At 38.6% G+C, this 20,019-nt stretch overlaps 1 protein-coding gene across 1 annotated transcript in view; it reads right to left on the bottom strand.

Annotated features, from left to right (window-relative positions):
* The window catches only part of LOC126162805 (uncharacterized), a 172,616-nt gene that overhangs the window by 79,655 nt on the left and 72,942 nt on the right, over positions 1–20,019 (bottom strand). The window contains exon 5 of the mRNA XM_049919545.1: positions 6,985–7,105. Within this exon, the coding sequence (XP_049775502.1) occupies positions 6,985–7,105 (121 nt within the window). The remainder of the gene's footprint in view (positions 1–6,984; positions 7,106–20,019) is intronic.

Here is a 20,019-nt window from a genome sequence, read left to right as displayed (position 1 = left end):
ATCGCTGTGGTTATCCAATATGTAATCTTCCTGTTTAGTGAGTTTTCCCTTGACTATGCTATTTTTCTTACATTTGTCTGTTCCAAAAGCCATTTTTATATCATTGCTGAATACTTCTGTTATCTTTAGTAATTGGTTGAGTTGTTGATTTGTTGCTGCCAGTAGTTTTAGATCATCCATGTATAGCAAATGTGTGATTTTGTGTGGGTATGTTCCAGTAATATTGTATCCATAATTTGTATTATTTAGCATGTTGGATAGTGGGTTCAGAGCAAGACAGAACCAGAAAGGACTTAATGAGTCTCCTTGGTATATTCCACGCTTAATCTGTATTGGCTGTGATGTGATGTTATCTGAATTTGTTTGGATATTAAGTGTGGTTTTCCAGTTTTTCATTACTATGTTTAGAAACTGTATCAATTTAGGATCTACTTTGTATATTTGCAATATCTGTAGTAACCATGAGTGGGGTACACTATCAAAGGCTTTTTGGTAATCAATGTATGCGTAGTGTAGCGACCTTTGTTTAGTTTTATCTTGATATGTCACCTCTGTATCTATTATCAGTTGCTCTTTACATCCTCGTGCTCCTTTGCAGCAGCCTTTTTGTTCTTCATTTATAATTTTGTTCTGTGTTGTATGTGTCATTAATTTCTGTGTAATGACTGAAGTTAATATTTTGTAGATTGTTGGTAGGCATGTTATGGGGCGATATTTAGCTGGGTTTGCTGTGTCTGCTTGATCTTTAGGTTTCAGATAGGTTATTCCATGTGCAAGTGTATCAGGGAATGTGTATGGGTCTGCAATGTAACTGTTAAATAATTTAGTGAGATGTGAATGTGTTGAGGTGTACTTCTTTAGCCAGTAATTTGCTATTTTATCATTTCCAGGGGCTTTCCAATTGTGTGTAGAATTAATTGCTCGGGTGACTTCATGTTGCAAAATTATCACTTCAGGCATTTGTGGTATCATCTTGTATGAGTCTGTTTCTGCTTGTATCCACCGTGCATGCCTGTTATGTTGTACCGGGTTTGACCATATGTTGCTCCAGAAGTGTTCCATGTCTGTTATGTTTGGTGGATTGTCTATTTTAATGTGTGTGTTATCTATTGTTTGGTAAAATCTCTTTTGGTTTGTGCTGAATGTTTGGTTTTGTTTCCTTCTATTTTCACTTTTTTTTGTATCTTCTAAGTCGTTTGGCCAATGCTTGTAATTTCTGCTTCTTTTCATCTAATTGCTCTATTGCTTCTTGTTGTGAGATTTTACCTAACCTTTTTCGTTTTTTGTCGGATATTTCATTTCTTATAAATTGTGTTAGCTGTCAAATGTTTTTTCTCAGTTTTTCTATTCTGATCTGTAGCCTGTGTTGCCATGCTGGTTTTGTGGGTTTCTTCTGTGTGTTGGTTTGTTCTGATCTCTGCCTAGTGTGTATATTTAGTGTAGTGAGTGCTCCTATATAAACAAGTAGTTGTAACTCTTCCATAGTTGTATTTTCATTTATTTTGTTGTGTATGATTGTGTTGATAGTTTTTATTGTTGTTTCGACTTGTGGGTTATTTGGCAGTCTATGCAAGAATGGTCTAATGTCTGTATTTGTGTCTTTGTATTCTATATATGTCAGCTGAAATTTCTCTTCTATATCTAACATGTGTGTCTCTTCGTGTTCTATTTGTGCTTGTTCTGGTGGCTGTCTTAAGATTTCGTTTTCCTCTGATTGTTTAATTGATGCGTGTTGGTCTTTGTTTGTTTGCTCTGGGATGTTTGAGTCCATTACTGTATTTTCTTCTTCTTCTGATTGCACATTATTTTGTTCCAGTATTTGTTGTACTTGTTGTTTGATGTTTTCTAATTCTGACTGGGGTATCCTGTTATTTTTTATTATTACACAGATTGATCAGCTAGTTGTTGTTCTGTTAAAAATTTTAATTCCGCGTATCTGGTAATAAATGTTGTGTATACTTGTGACCTGTATCCAGTTGTGTTGGTTCCTAGGTTTGTTGCTTGGTAATAACAGAACATGAGGTGTCGATTAACTTCATCTGACCATCTCATCCTCTGTCTTTGTTTTCCTTCTAGGGTGGTTGTAGGAAGCATATCCTGCAAAACACCTCTATTTGGATTTAAATCATTTTCCAGTTGGCTAGCAGTGTCGTTACCATTGTGGGCGGGCATAGGGCTCAAGTGTCGTCCCCGACCATGACGGCGCTTGTCCGAGGCTTCTTTAGTTCTGTCCTGAACCAAGTAATCACACTATTATTATTATTATTATTATTATTATTACTATTATTACTGTCACTGAACTATCCTTTATGCTGTTTAATATCTCATGTAACTTAAAAACGCAGTATCAATAATTGATACAGAAATTGTAAGTTCTTTGTCGCTATGACTCTGTGATCTTTGGTCAGCAATGTGATTTTGGCCACTTGTTTTTTGGCCATGGTCAAGAGCAGTTGTTTTTAAGTTCTGGCAATAAATATGTGTTTTTTTATAAACAAAAAACCGTGGAATCCTGCTTCATGATTTAGGTGGTCTGGTGACAGTAAAAACCCGCACCTTTTTCATCCAGAGCAGCAAAGGAATCAATCATTGCCTAGACAATGAAACCACATATACAACAGATATTCAGCAGCATCAAGGTAAGGGACATCATGATCATCTCTACAAAGTACTTTACATTCATTAGCCACACCGTAACGGTGTCTTTATGGAAATAACCTTGCATTGTAGTAGAGGGGGTCCATGATAACCTTTCCAGTGACAATAGCAGCAGCAGCAGACAGAGTACTCAAGTTCATATCACAACTGTAAATTAAGGGTCAATGAGAGAATTTCAGATGAACACAGATAATATCTTGTTTCTGATTAATGTAGACATGTACCATAGCATCAGATCACTACAGCTTCAGTATCTTCAGTGCAGAGTGGTACAGTCAATCCTGTTGTGAAGTCAGATCATAGTCCAAGTTAAGCATAAGGGGCATTCAAATGAAACCCCGTCACTAAAGTAAAGTAATGGCAACAATTTTATTAACTCAAAAATGTAGTTATACACACATACTCAAAAAGAGTCACCAAAACTGTTGGCACATTTATCCCATTGCAATATTAGCCGGTCATTCCATCCTTGAAGAAGCTAGTAGGCTGCTGTCAGATCCAGGCCTGGACCCAGTCAGATACTTCATAATCCGTTGCGAATCGATGTCCATGAATAGCTTGTTTTAGAGGACCAAACACTTGAAAGTCACATGATGATAGGTCAGGACTGTATGGAGGATGTTCCAGCATTTCCCACCAAAATTGCTGCAATGTCATCTTCACTGCATTGGCCATGTGTGGGCACGCATTATCATGCAGGAAGATAATGCCATTGGACAGCATGCCTTGGTGTTTTGACTTAATGGCTCATCTAAGGTTCTGTAAAGTGGCTTGATAACGCTGGGCATTGATGGTGGTTCCCTATTCCAGGAACTCGACCAGCAGTAGGCCCTTGTGGTCAAAAAAGAAGGACATCATGACCTTACCAGAATTGGTGTGCATGGCCTTTGATTTTTTGGAGGTGGTGAAGCTGCATGTTTCCACTGCTTGCTGTGATGCTTGCTTTCCAGTTCAAAATGGTAACACCATGTATCATCATCACCTGTGACAATATGTGACAGAAAGCCATATTCTCCTCATGATAATGTTGCAGATTACTTAAAGATAGTGCCATTCGAGTATTGCACTGTTTGGCAGTCAGTTGCTGGGGAACCAATGTGCACAGATTTTTCAAAAATTCAAGTGTTGATGCATTATGGTATGGGTAGTGCCCATGCTAATACCCAGTAACCAATGGATCTCGTCCACAGTGATTCTGCAGTTGTCCAAGACTAAAGCATTCACTTCTGCAACCATTTCTGGTGTGATGATATGATGAGCCTATCCAGGATGAGCATCATCTTCCAGTGACCTGTGCCCCTCAATGAATCATTTGCACCATTCCACAACACTTGAATGACTCAGACTGTATTCACTGTACACAGCCTTCATCCCTCAATACATTTCATGGCCTCCAACTCCCTCTGCCGCCAAAAATCGAATCACTCCTCGTTGTTCCTGCTTACTCGTCTGCATATTTGGGTAGTGGACGATACCTTGTGTGACCATTTTTCCTTTGCCATGAAACCACACCGGCGCTATGCAACATGAAACAGTGTGCATGCATCAGTCCCTCTACCAATAGATGGCGACACCATACCCACAGTTACGTGGTGCCACCTTACATTTAAGGCAAAGGTAGATGCACTGACCAGCTTTCATTTGAATGAACCTCATATAAAAATGTAATTAGACAACTAACTCTGTAATTAGAAAACACATCTAACATTTTTGGCTTAGAAGCTTTTGTGCTTTTTGTTTCCAAAATCAAGGCAAAGAAAATCTAATTTTGACCATTGCAGTCAAAGAACTTGATATGTTAGGGGCACAATATAAGTAACTGTTTGAACCTATATTACATTCTGCGATGTGGTTTCAAGCTAAGCTCACATATCTTGTAAGCAGTCATCAGTGCCTAAGTTTTGTAGAGCAATGTCCATTGTCTATCTCCATACACAATCAAGTGGAACTAGACAGTATAGGAGCAATAGCAACAGTATCATTTAGCCAGTGGGCAAAGTCCATGGTAATAATAAACAAGCCTAAACATGTGTATTATAATACATGCCAATTTTGTATCTACCATTAATATTCAAACCAAGGGCCTTGCCACAGTGGTCACACTGGTTCCTGCTGTCAGTCTCCAAAGTTAAATGGTCGGCCTTGGATGGGTAACTGTCTGGGTCTGCCAAGTGCTGTTAGCAAGTAGGGTGCACTCAGCTCTTGTGATAACAAGCTGCTTGATGGAGAAGTAGCAGCTCTGGTCACAAAAGCTGACAATGGCCAGAAGAGCAGACATGGTGGACCCAAGGTGGCAGTGGTGGTGATAGGGAATGTCAAACATTTGAGGTTATGGCCAATTGGGAGCAAATAGTCAGATACGGAAAATGGCTAAAGCTGCAAAGAGGTGTAGTGTGTTAATGCCCCCCCCCCTCAAACCCCCCTCCAGTCCCTCCCCTCACAGATGGCCAGGCATGGTGTCCCACACTCCTACAGCCTTTGCCCTTATTTTAGGCACCAACAGAGGTTTGACTATGATCAACAATGGGAGCCAATGAAGGTGAAACCATTTCCACCTCCTAAACCACTTCTGATCCCTCACTAAACAATCAGTGGATGTTGAGCATACCCAGACTGAGGTGATCATGGAGGCCAAATTATTGTCCCAATTAGGACCACTACCGGCAGCTTATCACTACAGGCAGTACCAAGCAATACCCCAGAAATTGTCAACAGGCCAGTAGTTCCACACCCAGTAGCAATATCTGACCTGCTTGGTCACAATGAGAAAATGCTGCAGGAGCCTTTGGTGGGTATTTCAGTACCACTCTCTCCCTTCCCTCAATGAAGTAAACACTGACTTAATTACCATATAGTAATTAAGAGAGGGAGGGATTTGGTATCCAGTATTCATTCTGATTCCTCACCCCAATTGAGTATCAGTTTGGAAGAAAAGTCAGAGGTACTCAGACATCATGGCATAACTGTAGCTTTCTTCTATGTGTGGCGACACCTTAGGCATGTCACATCAGCCTGTCCACTGATGCAGGAGCCCCAGTAAATACCTTGGCCACACACTTTTCCCTCAGTTCCTCATTGGTTTCTGAAAACTTTGATACGCATCATTAAGACAGTAGACTGACTGGTCATGCCTTCATTTGTGTTTTTTTGATTCAGGTCACTCCCTGGACTGTTTTGTGCACCTCTATGACGACTTTCACTACCTTCTAGACCTTGTTTCTGGTTAGCCACTCACATTGTGAACTCCTTGCCATCAACCATAGGAACTGTCTATTTGTTCAACTGCATCACTGCCAGTGCAAGTGATCATTAACTATGTTCTACCTACACAGAATCAAATAGAAAAATTTAACTTTTTTGACAACAACAACAACAACAAAAACAACAACATGTTTGTCCTTAACCTTAGAACACTAGCGTGGGATGTTATATGGCTACTGAACCATCTTAAAGTTTACTACTCCACATTTTATTCAAAAGAAGTCATAGGTTATGCATTAATTAATTACAATTATTAGATCTCCAATGGTATGTTGCACATCGAATTAAGTACAAAATGTAATGTTTTATACCCTAGTGAAATTAGTAAATTTAATGAGGTTTTAGCAATCTAGGGCTCACATACTTTTCCAAAAGATAACAAATAGAAAGTGCATGTAGAAAGAACCAAAACAACTAAAAATAAAAACTAGCTGTACTTATAAAATTACATGGAGACAGAATGGCTCACCTTCAGGATGCCAAATTCTAAGTACTGCCAATAAGTGTATGTAAAACTACAAACTGTTCCTTCTTTTATTACGCCAGAAAGAGGAATAAACCAAGAAAGGTCAGAACAGAGAGGTAGGACATTGAGAGCCATCTATGGTGAGGTTAAAAGACTTTTCACCATCCTCACAACAGGTATGTCTTGAAAGCTAGGATATTGTTTGTACTTTTGTAAGTATCTGTCAGTAGTATTTTGTATTTCCCCCTTTAAGGTTGGAACAGAGTAAAAGTTGCAGCAAATAGAGTTAAAATGAAACACACCGGGTGAAGCGGTCAGTCACATATAAAAAAGTGTGTGATTGAGGGTTAAAAAGGAGATGAAAGAAAAGTAAAGGGACAATGTGGAGAAGAAGCTAAGGAATGGTGTGAGACAAAACAAAAGAAGAAAAGTAGAATATAAGTCAAGAACACAAATTCTGTAGGGATACATACAATGAAGTGAATTTAAAAAAAAAAAAAAAAAAAAAAAAAAAAAAAAAAAAAAAAAAAAAAAAACTGTGACATTATCCATTATCTACAAAAGGAGTGTAATTTATGAACAAAATGTCTCATTATTACCTTATCTGACAAACATCCCGACTCATAACATCAACTTGATATGTGCAATGCTGCTGGACTACAGGTGGGTTCACAAAATAGGAAAGTCTCTGATGGGTAGTTGTGTAGCAGCTCCTCTCAACTGTGGGCAGAAGAGACACAGTAGGGTTAAATCCACATACAATCATAATATGCATACAACTAGCAGCAAGACAAGATCAATACAAGCGTATGACACTGCATTTAATTACTGAGCTAAAAACATTGAACAGTCAGAAAAACATTTTTTATCAACATTCACATTATTGGATGCTACATTGAGCTGAATTTTCAATGTTTTAGCATATTAACCTGAGTGTATTGTTCAAGTGAAGATACAGACCAGCCTCTATCCTTCATATTAAACTCTTGTTCTTATTTTATTCATTCTTTTTATGTGCTCTCCATATTTGTTGGTTGACAGATGTGAAAATTACCGAGCTATCAGTTTAATAAGTCACAGCTGCAAAATACTAACACGAATTCTTTACAGACGAATGGAAAAACTGGTAGAAGCCAACCTCGGGGAAGATCAGTTTGGATTCCATAGAAATGTTGGAACATGTGAGGCAATACTGACCCTATGACTTATCTTAGAAAATAAATTAAGGAAAGGCAAACCTACACTTCTAGCATTTGTAGACTTAGAGAAAGCTTTTGACAGTGTTGACTGGAATATTCTCTTTCAAATTCTGAAGGTGGCAGGGGTCAAATACAGGGAGTGAAAGGCTATTTACAATTTGTACAGAAACCAGATGGCAGTTATAAGAGTCGACGGCCATGAAAGGGAAGCAGTGGTTGGGAAGGGAATGAGACAGGGTTGAAGCCTATCCCCGAGGTTATTCAATCTGTATATTGAGCAAGAAGTGAAGGAAACAAAAAAAAAATTTGGAGTAGGAATTAAAATCCATGCAGAAGAAATTAAAATTTTGAGGTTTGCCGATGACATTGCAATTCTGTCAGAGACTTCAAAGGACCTGGAAGAGCAGTTGAATGGAAAGGACAGTGTCTTGAAAGGAGGATATAAGATGAACATCAACAAAAGCAAAACAAGGATAATGGAATGTAATTGAATTAAATCGGGTGATGCCAAGGGACTTAGATTAGGAAATGAGACACTTAAAGTAGTAAAGGAGTTTTGCTATTTGGGGAGCAAAATAACTGACGATGGTCGAAGTAGAGAGAATATAAAATGTTCACTGGCAATGGCAAGGAAAGCATTTCTAAAGAGTAGAAATTTCTTAACATTGAGTATAGATTTAAGTGTCAGGAAATCATTTCTGAAAGTATTTGTATGGAGTGTGGCCATGTATGGAAGTGAAACATGGACGATAAATAGTTTGGACAAGAAGAGAATAGAAGCTTTCGAAATGTGGTGCTACAGAAGAATGCTGAAGATTAGATGGGTAGATCACATAACTAATGAGGAGGTGTTGAATAGGATTGGGGAGAAGAGAGGTTTGTGGCACAACTTGACTAGAAGAAGGCATCAGTTGGTAGGACATGTTCTGAGGCATCAAGGGATCACCAATTTAGTATTGGAGGGCAGCGTGGAAGGTAAAAATCGTAGAGGGAGACCAAGAGATGAATACACTAAGCAGATTCAGAAGGATGTAGGTTGCAGTAAGTACTGGGAGATGAAGAAGCTTGCACAGGATAGAGTAGCATGGAGAGCTGCATCAAACCAGTCTCTGGACTGAAGGCCACAACAACAACAGGAAATCATGTAATGGTGCAATACAAAACACATACAGCAAGTAAAACGTGAGGATAGTGATTAATGGAGAGAAATGTGAAGTTAAAATTTCAGATGGTGTAAGACTGAAGCACCTGGAATTAAGATGAACCAAATTCCCATTTACTAAATAAGAAATGTGGATGGCAGTGAATATTTGTATGCAGAATATACCGGTACTATTCAAATTTGCAACATTTCTGAAATTTTAAACTTAAAATGAATATTCTGATGCAACTGCAGGTTCCTCAACATTGCTTTATCTAAATGAAACACTTTTCTGCCTTGTTTCATGAACTTTATTTTTGTATGACATATGTTTCTGGTTATAAGACCATAATCAGTACACCACTGATTCCAAAGATGGCAACCAAGCAAATAAGTCAACTGAATAATCTTAAAAGCTGTAAATTAAAGAAGCTAAATTCATCATTTGTCAAACATTGTTTAAACCAAAACCACAAATGTGTAATAGATGTAGAAGTCCTACACTTAGAGGGAAACGGTGCAGAACTCCTTCAATTAGAAATACCAAGGGGGAAAAACACAGACACATAGATGTGTGTAATAGTAGAAGTACCATTGTGCCTTCATTCATAATAAAAAGATGATGGCATAAATTACCATTCATGTGCACATACCTCTACTCCAATATATGTTTATTTATAATTATTGTAAATGCTGTCCTAATGAATGTTGTAGAATACAAATGGAGCTGTGTCAAAACTGGCAACAGAGATAATTTTTATAGTGCAAGTAAATACCCGATAGGTTAAGAAGTTGAGCTGTTTACCTTTGACTTGTTGCCATCTTTGGGATCACTTTTGTACTAGAAAATGGGGCTATGAATTGAAATCTTTTGCTGTACAGTAATAATAAAATTTGTGAAGCAAATCAAAAAATTTTTCTGTTTATATAAAATGAATAGCCAAAAATCAAAATTATGGTTTTAGGCAACTTAGAGGAGTACATCTGATAGATAGGTACAGTACACAAAAGTTGATAATTTTTATTTAGGTAGATTAATTATAGGAGATAACTAATGATATGGAAATCAGAATTTTCAACATCATAACATGGTTCATAATATAAGACTATTACTACTGCAAAAATTACTTAGTATAAAAAATAAAAAGAGATTATCAAGACATTACATCTGGAGTGTACTCCTAACTGGCTGTGAAAACTGGACTCTATTGATAACAAGTAGAAACTCCTTACATTTTGGACATGTGTGCACTCCGTGTGCATACAGGGGGTGGGAGTCATTCTGGGTGTGGAAAGGGTGCTTCCAGACACCATGAAAAGTACAGGGTGCAGCCAATTGCAGGTAGTGGGCCACGTCAGTAACAATGACATGTTGCTTTGGATCAGAGGAGATTCTCTCTGGTTTCAGGCAGCTAGAGGAAATGGTAAAGACTGCCAGTCGTCCTTACGAGATTAAGGAGGAGCTCACCGTCTGCAGCATCGTCAACAGAACTGACTGTGATCCTTTGGTGCAGAGCTGAGTGGAGAGTCTGAATCAGAGGCTCAGGCAGTTCTGTGACCGTGTGGGCCGCAGATTCCTTGACCTGCACCACTGGGTGGTGGGTTTCCAGGTTCCGCTTAATAGGTCAGGAGTCCACTACACATAGGTAGTGGTTACGTAGGTAGTCAGGGCTGTGTGGAAGGGACTGGATGGCTTTTTAGGTTAGAGGCTCTCAGGAAACCACAGAAATGGTGTCCGACTAAAAGGGAGCAGGTAACACACAGCAAGGTAGTTGTAGATATGATTTGTATTGTAGTCGTAAATCATCATAACTGTGTTGGGAAAGAACCAGAACTCCAGGCCCTAATAGGAAGCACAAAAGCTCAAATAGTTATAGGTACGGAAAGCTGGCTAAAGCTGTAAATAAGTTCAGCCAAATTTTTTTTCAAACGACCTAACAGTATTCAAAAAGGAAAGATTAAATACAGTTGGTGATAGAGTATTTATTACTGTCAGAAGAAGTTTCCCTCTTAGTGAAATTGAAGTAGATAGTTCCTGCAAAATAGTACGAGTAGAGGTTATACTCGACAATCGGACTAAACTATTAACTGGAACATTTTACTGACCCCCCCCCCCCCCCCCTGACCCAGAAGATATAGTTGCTGAACATTTCAAAGAAAACCTGAGTCTCATTTCAAATAGGTACCCCACTCATACAATTATATTCAGTGGTGACTTCAATCTACCCTTGATGTGCTGGAAAAATTATATGTTTAAAGCCAATGGCAGGCATAAAACATCATCCAAAATTGTACTGAATGTTTTCTCAGAAAATTATTTTGAACAATTAGTTCACGAACCCACTCAAAGCGTAAATGGTTGCAAAAGCATACGCGACCTCTTAGCAACAAATAATCCCGGACTAATAAGGAGTATCAGGACGAATACAGGGATTAGCGACCACAAGGCCGTTGCTGCTAGGCTGAATAATGGAACACCCACAACCCTCAAAAACAAATGCAAAGTACGTCTATTTAAAAAAAGTGTTCTTAATGCCTTTTTAAGATACAGTCTCCACTCCTTCCAATCTGATCATTTAAGCATATAAAAGATGTGGAATAATTTCAAAGAGATAGTATCAATGGCAATTGAGAAGTATACACCACATAAAGTGGTAAAGTTTTGCAGAAGTTTGAAATATAGTGTGTACTTCAATGTGAGACGCTTTTAATAATTTCGACAACAAAACTTTGTCTCCGTATCTGGCAGAAAACCCAAAGAGATTCTGGTCATACATAAAGCACACCAGTGGCTGCCAAGACGAGAAACGTAGAAGTAGATATCCTCGGTGTAGCGAGGCGAGGCCTCTGGTTCTGATTTTATACCAGTCAGGTTCCTTTCAGAGTATGCTGATACAATAGCTCCATATTTAGCAATTATACACAACTGCTCACCCATATAAAGATCCATACCTAAAGACTGGAAAATTGCTCAAGTCATACCAACATCCAAAAAGGGAAATAGGAGTAATCCACTGAATTACAGACCCATATCACTAACATTGATTTGCAGTAGGGTTTTGGAACATCCACTGTGTTTGAACATTATGAATTACCTGGAAGAAAACGATTTATAGACACACAGTCAGCACGGATTCAGAAAACATCATTCATATGAAACACAACTTGCTCTTTATACTCATGAAGTAATCAGTGTTATCAACATGGGATGTCAAACTGATTCCATATTTTTAAATTTCCAGAAGGCTTTAGACACCGTTCCTCACAATCGTCTCCAAACCAAACTGCGTGGGTACGGAATATGCCTCAGTTGTGCGACTGGATTCGTGATTTCCTGTCAGGTCACAGTTCATAGTAATAGACAGAAAGTTACAGAGTAAAACAGAAATTATATCCAGCATTCCCCGAGGAAGTGTTATAGGCCCTCTATTGTTCCTGATCTATATTAATGACATAGGAGATAATCTGAGTACCCCTATTAGACTGTTTGCAGATGATACTGTCATTTGCCATTCTTGTAATGTCTTCAGATGACCAAAAAGAATTGCAACATGATTTAGATATGATAGCTGTATGGTGTGATAAGTGGCAATTGACCATGAATAAAGAGAAGTGTGAATTTGGAAGGTAGGAGACAAGGTACTGGCAGAAGTAAAGCTGTGAGGACGGGGCGTGAGTCGTGCTTCGGTAGCTCAGTTGGTAGAGCACTTGCCCGTGAAAGGCAAAGGTCCCGAGTTCGAGTCTCGGTCCGGCACACAGTTTTAATCTGCCAGGAAGTTTCATATCAGTACACACTCCGCTGCAGAGTGAAAATATCATTCTAGAAACGTGCCCTAGGCTGTGGCTAAGCCATGTCTCCGCAATATCCTTTCTTTCAGGAGTGCTACTTCTGCAAGGTTCGCAGGAGAGCTTCTGTAAAGTTTGGAAGGCAGGAGACGAGGTACTGGCAGAAGTAGGGCTGTGAGGACAGGGAGTGAGTCGTGCTTGGGTAGCTCAGTTGGTAGAGCACTTGCCCGCGAAAGGCAAAGGTCCCGAGTTCGAGTCTCGGTCCGGCACACAGTTTTAATCTGACAGGAAGTTTCATATCAGCGCACACTCTGCTGCAGAGTGAAAATATCATTCTGGAAACATGATTCAAGTCCATTTCCCTTTGGGTTATACCACAATTTCGATGTACTCTTCCTAGAACATCTCAAAGATCCACACACATACAAAAAACCAATGAAAGCTCTGATCTGTATCGCATCTGTTTCTTTAGCATACCTTTCCCTAGAAAAGCTACCATGAACTTCATTGATGTATATACGAGTGCATGTTGCAATAATGCTTATTATGTTTTCATCCAAGAACAAATTCAGAATTTATATTTCTGTCTTTTTTATACGAGCTTGATTTTTTTGGTCCGGGCAAATGCATAATAATATTACAAGATTACATTAGTAGGATGTTTATTCTTCCTCCATTTAGTTTTTCCATCTTTCCCTTAAAAATAAATAAATAAATAAAATAAAAATTGCATCCTCTTGAATTACTTCTTCCCGTGACTTATATTCATCATTTTTTGACACTTCTTGCTCTGTTCCTAAATCATTGAATCATGACCACTTTCATGAACACAATCCTCATTCTCTGAGTCAGCACCATCACTGTGAGCATCTTCATCCCTCAGCTCATTGAACCATTCCAGCCAGACATTAGGATCACTACTAAACTCTATTCAAGGTTTTTTTGCCTTTGACATTTCTTCCACAATCTAAAAATAATGAGAATACTAGGTAACATGAAAGGTAACAGCAATCAGTTTCAATACGCCTAAATTTATGCACATGAAAGATCAATTGAATCTAGGAAAGCAATAAAGTAATATAGACTTACTTTGTTTCAGATTGTGGCAGCAGAGCTCACACAGATGACCAGTGTCATTCTGACTAAAATAATGTTCCATAAACACTGTATCTTTCATAAATGAAAGCCAGCAATGACTGGAGCTAACAGCTGGAGAGTTAACAGAAAGGTGCTGAAAATGGTGCAAACTCAATCCAGCCTGGTCAGATACAATTGAGTGGGAAAATCACATGGATGATGAGTGTCATTTGTGTGAGCAACAGAGGGTTAATGATCTCTCAGAACACCTACCCTCAAAAACTGTTGTTTTGCTCACTGATGATACATACATCCTCTTTTGTACTAATTCTCCACAGTAGATGACTTAGTTGGCAGCTGTGGAGGGCTCCTATAACTTACTCTACAATAACATCCCCTTACTCGATATGGAAAAGACAGTTCATATGATCTTCTGCCCATCAAAGATCTATAGGTAGAGGGGAGCAGGCATGGTAATGATAAATAATCACTTGCACTTTCATCATTTATTATGATTACTTTTATTTTTGCATAGCACAGAGTGCATACTACAGAGGACTGATCTGGTAAAGATACAGTTGTTCTTGCTGTGGTAGGGCAGCAATATTGTTGGGAGTAGGGCCAGTGGTTCTACATCCCCATAGATCAAAACGGCACATATAGAACAGTTAGTAACAGACAAGTAAGTTGTCAAACAGGTTAGTGAAACTAAATTCCTGTGGTTCTGGATATATTAAAACACTCCAATGGACTATCCAGAGAGATAAACTTCCGTGTAAAATCATTAGCCTCTGCCCTGCCTTTAGAGTTCTCAGTCAAACATGTGGTGTGACTACCATTAAGGGGAGTTGGAATGCCGGAAAATGGAAAAAATTCACATTTTCAGTTTTTAACCTTATAACTTAATTTGAAATTTTCTGCTTAAAATGGTGCAAAATTTGTTAAGAAATTCCAATTGGAAGTATTTTTATTTAATTTTTCAAAATTACATGTGCGCCCAGCAAAGTTACCCATCTTGTGATTTGTACACATTTAAATCTTCGCATTTCCGAAAACATTACATATAGAAGGCTGTGGATTTCACTCTTCAGTTGTAGAATCTTTGATCCTTCCATAGGTACCATTGTTTTTACGACTAGCTGTGTTTATTGTTCAGTTTTTGATCTGTGAGTGTTTGTTTTGAGCCTCGAGTTTAGTTTGTCGCTCATTTGGAGTTTGTTATCTGTCTTGTTTTGACTTTCAGTGGTGAGTGCGTAGTTTCTACGATGCCTAGGAGTGCATCATTATTTAAAAAGCGAAAGTTTCGCGGTAATAGATTTACAAATAACGTTTGTTCAAGTGATTCTGCTTCAGCACCTGTTGATGCTGGTGAAAGTTCTGACGTTTGTACAGCTGAGATGTGTGAAGGAGACACGCCCACCAGTGCATCAAAAAAGAAGTTATCAAACTGTGCAAGTGAAATTACAGATGAAGCTTCTAATGAACAATATGTTTTAGTCGACTTTCCTGTTTTTACTGAGTTTATGAAGAAATGTTTGTGTTGTAATCTTTGTGGAGGTTCTTTTGATATGAACATAACAAAATCTATAGGACTTTCCTGCAAAATTGCTATAGTTTGTGCCAGTTGTGAAAATGAGACCTGTTTTTGGAGCTCTAAAACATGCAGTAGCAATTTGTTTGAGAGTAATATCAGGCTAATGTATGCAATGAGAGCAATTGGTAAAGGACATACTGCTGCTCAAACATTTTGTGCCATAATGAATCTTCCACCTCCACCTGCTAAAATTGACAATTACACTGAAGTGATAGGAGATGCTGTTCAGTCTGTAGCAGATTTATCAATGAAAGCTGCTGCCAGTGAAGCAAAATATATAAATGAAGGAAACCCAGATATCCCTGTTGCTTTTGATGGAACCTGGCAGAAAAGGGGTCACACATCCAAAAATGCTGTTGCTACTGTTACTAGTGTGGACAGCGGTAAAGTTTTGGACTATGAAGTGCTCACTAAACATTGTTACCATTGTGCATCTGGTAAGATAGAAGCAGCTCACATATGTAGCAAGAATTATGAAGGTACGAGTGGAGGCATGGAGGCTGCCGCTGCTGTGAAAATGTTTAGCAGATCAGAAAAAGAACGGGGAGTATTTTACACAAAATTCCTTGGAGATGGGGACTCCAAGGCATACAAAAGTGTTACAGAATCCATGCCATATGTCAATAAGACAATAACTAAACTAGAATGTGTCGGTCATGTTCAGAAACGAATGGGCACTCGTCTAAGGAAACTGAAACAGAATCTGAAGGACAAAATTTTGTCAGATGGTAAAACCATTAGAGGTCGCCTGTCAGATAAAATTATAAATGAATTACAACAATACTATGGTATGGCAATAAGAAATAATGCAAATAATTTGCAGGAAATGAGACAAGCTGTATGGGCCACATATTTACATCGATCATCAACTGATGATAATCCTCAACATTTTGCTTGTCCAGATGGTCCTCAGTCATGGTGCAATTATAGAAAATCTCAAGCTACTGGGGATCCTTATCACCATAAAAATTATATTCCATTGGCTGTTATGGAAGTAATTAAACCAATATATAGAGACTTGGGGCATCCTGATCTTCTGCGAAAATGTCTTCATGGTTGTACCCAGAATCAAAACGAGTCGTTCAACAACCTCATTTGGACTCGTGTACCTAAGAATGTATTTGTTGGGATAAAAACATTGAAATGGGGAGTCAGTGATGCTGTTATTTCATTCGATGATGGTCATATGGGTAGGCTAAAGGTCATGGCAAGGCTCGGCATTGCTCCTGGTATCAACACCATCAGAGGTCTTCAGCTTCTGGACAGCGTGCGAGTAAGGAAGGCTCAGTATGCAGCTGAATTTAATACAAAAAAAGCAAGGGCAGCAAGGAGAAGAAAGCTTCTAGGTGAAGAAGAAGAACTAGAAGATGACCCTGATTACTCTGCTGGACACTTTTGATAATAGAATAAAAGGTATTTGTGAATTTTCATAATAAATTACTTTAATCGCATTTTCTGGCATTTGACATTTTTAGTGTTACATGTACCTTTATCTCATAAACCACTCAACCAACAACATTCAAATTTTCAGAAATGCTGCAAAACAGTTCAAAGAGGCCACTGAACTAGAATCATGACAAGAACTGGCTTATTCTCTGAACTAGGGAAGTTTATGTTATACTTTTTCCAATAAAAAATGGCTTAATGGTAAAAAATTCATAAATACTATACCAACAAAAAGAAAACATTGGTTCTAGTTCAGTGGGCTCACAATATATGCTGAAAACCTCTGCCAGAATTTCAAAGTTCTGAAGATAATAGTTCCAAAGAAAAAGGTACACAAAGTTAGCAAATTTAACATTGGCGAGATAGGGCATTCCAACTCCCCTTAAAGCTGTGTACTTTGGACTAGTTAACTCAGTTCTCTCATATGGCATTCATTTCTGGAGGTCACTTCACAAGAAAATATTTCATATGCATAAAACAAACTGTCAAGATCATGATTTGTATACCACCACATATACCTACCAAGTCAATCTTTAAAGAACTGAGAACATTACCTGCCCCATACATATACCTCTTAGAGACTGTTTCATTTACTAAAAAGAATCTCTATCTCTTTAAAACAAATGTGACATGCATGACCATCACACCCATGGTGATGAAAACATTTATCTGCCAAATGAGAGACTGGATAAGTGCCATGACAGCGTGAGGTACACAGGCAGCATGCTATATAATAAATTACCTTGCTCAGTCAAAAATAATAAAAACTATTTCAGGTAGAATGTTATCAATATAATGCTCCAGCACTGTTTCTGTTCTGTTGCTGAAGTTTTGAGACTAGATTATGTCACATGTGACATTAATTTGTCATAACTAGTCTCAAAAATTCAGCAACAGATTAATCCCCCCCCCCCCCATGAACCATGGACCTTGGTGTTGGTGGGGAGGCTTGCATGCCTCAGTGATACAGATAGCCGTACAGTAGATGCAACCACAATGGAGGGTATCTGTTGAGAAGCCAAACAAATGTGTGGCTCCTGAAGAGGAGCAGCAGCCTGTTCAGTAGCTGCAGGAGCAACAGTCTGGATGATTGACTGATCTGGCCTTGTAACATTAACCAAAACAGCCTTACTGTGCTGGTACTGCCAACAGCTTAAAGCAAGGGGAAACTACAGCTGTAATTTTTCCTGAGAGCACGCAGCTTTACTGTATGGTTAAATGATGATGGAGTCCTCTTGGGTAAAAGATCCTGGAGGTAAAATAGTCCCCCATTCAGATCTCCGGGCAGAGACTACTCAGGAGGATGTCGTTATCAGTGAAAAAAAAACTGGCATTCTATGGATCAGAGTGTGGAATGTCAGATCTCTGAATTGGATAGGCAGGTAAGAAAATTTAAAAAGGGAAATTGATGGGTTAAAGTTAAATATAGTGGGAATTAGTGAATTTCAGTGGCGGGAGAAACAAGACTTCTGGTCAGGTGAATAAACACAAAATCAAATAGCGGTAAGGCAGGAGTAGGTTTAATAATGAAAAAAAAAAAAAAAAATAGAAGCACGTGTAAGCTACTACAAACAACATAGTGAATGCATTATTGTAGCCGAGATAGACACAAAGCCCATGCCTGCCACAGTAGTACAAGTTTATGTGCCAACTAGCTCTGCAGATGACAAAGAGCTTGAAGAAATGTATGATAAAATAAATGAAATTATTCAGATAGTGAATAATTTAATAGTCATGGGGGGACTGGAATTCGATTGTAGTAAAAGGAAGAGGAGGATACTGTGTGAAGAGCTTGATACAGCACTGAAAGACCTAAGTCAAAACAAGGCCCCAGGAGTAGACAACATTCCATTAAAACTACTGATAGCCTTGGGAGAGCCAGACCTGACAAAACTCTACCACCTGATGAGCAAGATGTATGAGACAGGCAAAATACCCTCAGACTTCAAGAATAATGTCATAATTCCAATCCCAAAGAAAGCAGGTGTTGACAGATGAGAAAATTAACGAACTATCAGTTTAATAAGTCACAGCTGCTAAATACTAACATGAATTCTTCACAGACGATTGGGAAAACTGGTAGAAACCAGCCTCGGGGAAGATCAGTTCGATTCCATAGAAATGTTGGAACACGTGAGGCTATACTGACCCTATGTCTTGTCTTAGAAGATAGATTAAGGGAAGGCAAACCTACATTTCTAACATTTCTGGACTTTGACCCTATGTCTTGTCTTAGAAGATAGATTAAGGGAAGGCAAACCTACATTTCTAACATTTCTGGACTTAGAGAAAGCTTTTGGCAATGTTGACTAGAATACTCTCTTTCAAATTCTGATGGTTGCAGGGGTCAAATACAAGGAGCAAAAGGCTATTTACAATTTGTACAGAAACCAGATGGCAGATATAAGAGTTGATGGCCATGAAAGGGAAGCAGTGCTTGGGAAGGGAGTGAGACAGGGTTGTAGCCTATCCCCTATGTTATTCAGCCTGCATATTGAGCAAGCAGTAAAGGAAAGAAATAAAAACTTTGAGGTTTGCTGATGACATTGAAATTCTGCCAGAGACAGCAAAGGACCTGGAAGAGGAGCTGAACGGAATGGACAGTGTCTTGAAAGGAAGATATAAGACGAACATCAACAAAAGCAAAATGAGCAGAATGGGATGTAATCAAATGAAATCAGGTGAAGCTGAGGGAATTAGTTAGGAAATGAGACCCTTAAAGTAGTAGGTGGGGAGCAAAATAACTGATGATGGTCAAAATAGAGAGGATATAAAATGTAGACTGGCAATGGCAAGGAAAGCATGTCTGAAGAAGAGAAATTTGTTAACATTGAGTATAGATTTAAGATTAAGGAAGTCTTTTCTGAAAGCATTTGTATGGAGTGTAGCTATGAATGGTAGTGAAACATAGACAAGAAATGGTTTAGACAAGAAGAGAGTAGAAGCTTTCAAAATGTGGTGCTACAGAAGAATGCTGAATATTAGATGGGTAGATCATGTAACAAATGAGGAGGTATTGAATAGAATTGGGGAGAAGAGGAATTTGTGCACAACTTGACTAGAAGAAGGGATAGGTTGGTAGGAGATGTTCTGAGGCATCAAGGGATCACCAATTTAGTACTCGAGGGCAGCATGAAGGGTAAAAATCGTAGAGGGAGACCAAGAGCTTAATATGTAAGCAGATTCAGAAGGATGTAGATTGCAGTAGTTACTTGGAGATGAAGACACTTGCACAGGATAGAGTAGCATGGAGAGCTGCATCAAACCAGTCTCTGGACTGAAGACCACAACAACACCATTAATTTTGTCCAAAATTTATTAACCATGAATTTGTTGTTGTTGTTTTTGGGGTGTATGGATGTTCAATGGTAATGTTATCAGCAGCCTTACA

The sequence above is a fragment of the Schistocerca cancellata genome, chromosome 2, assembly GCF_023864275.1.
Source record: "Schistocerca cancellata isolate TAMUIC-IGC-003103 chromosome 2, iqSchCanc2.1, whole genome shotgun sequence".
NCBI lineage: Eukaryota > Metazoa > Arthropoda > Insecta > Orthoptera > Acrididae > Schistocerca > Schistocerca cancellata.
This window is presented reverse-complemented; position numbering and strand designations above follow the sequence as displayed.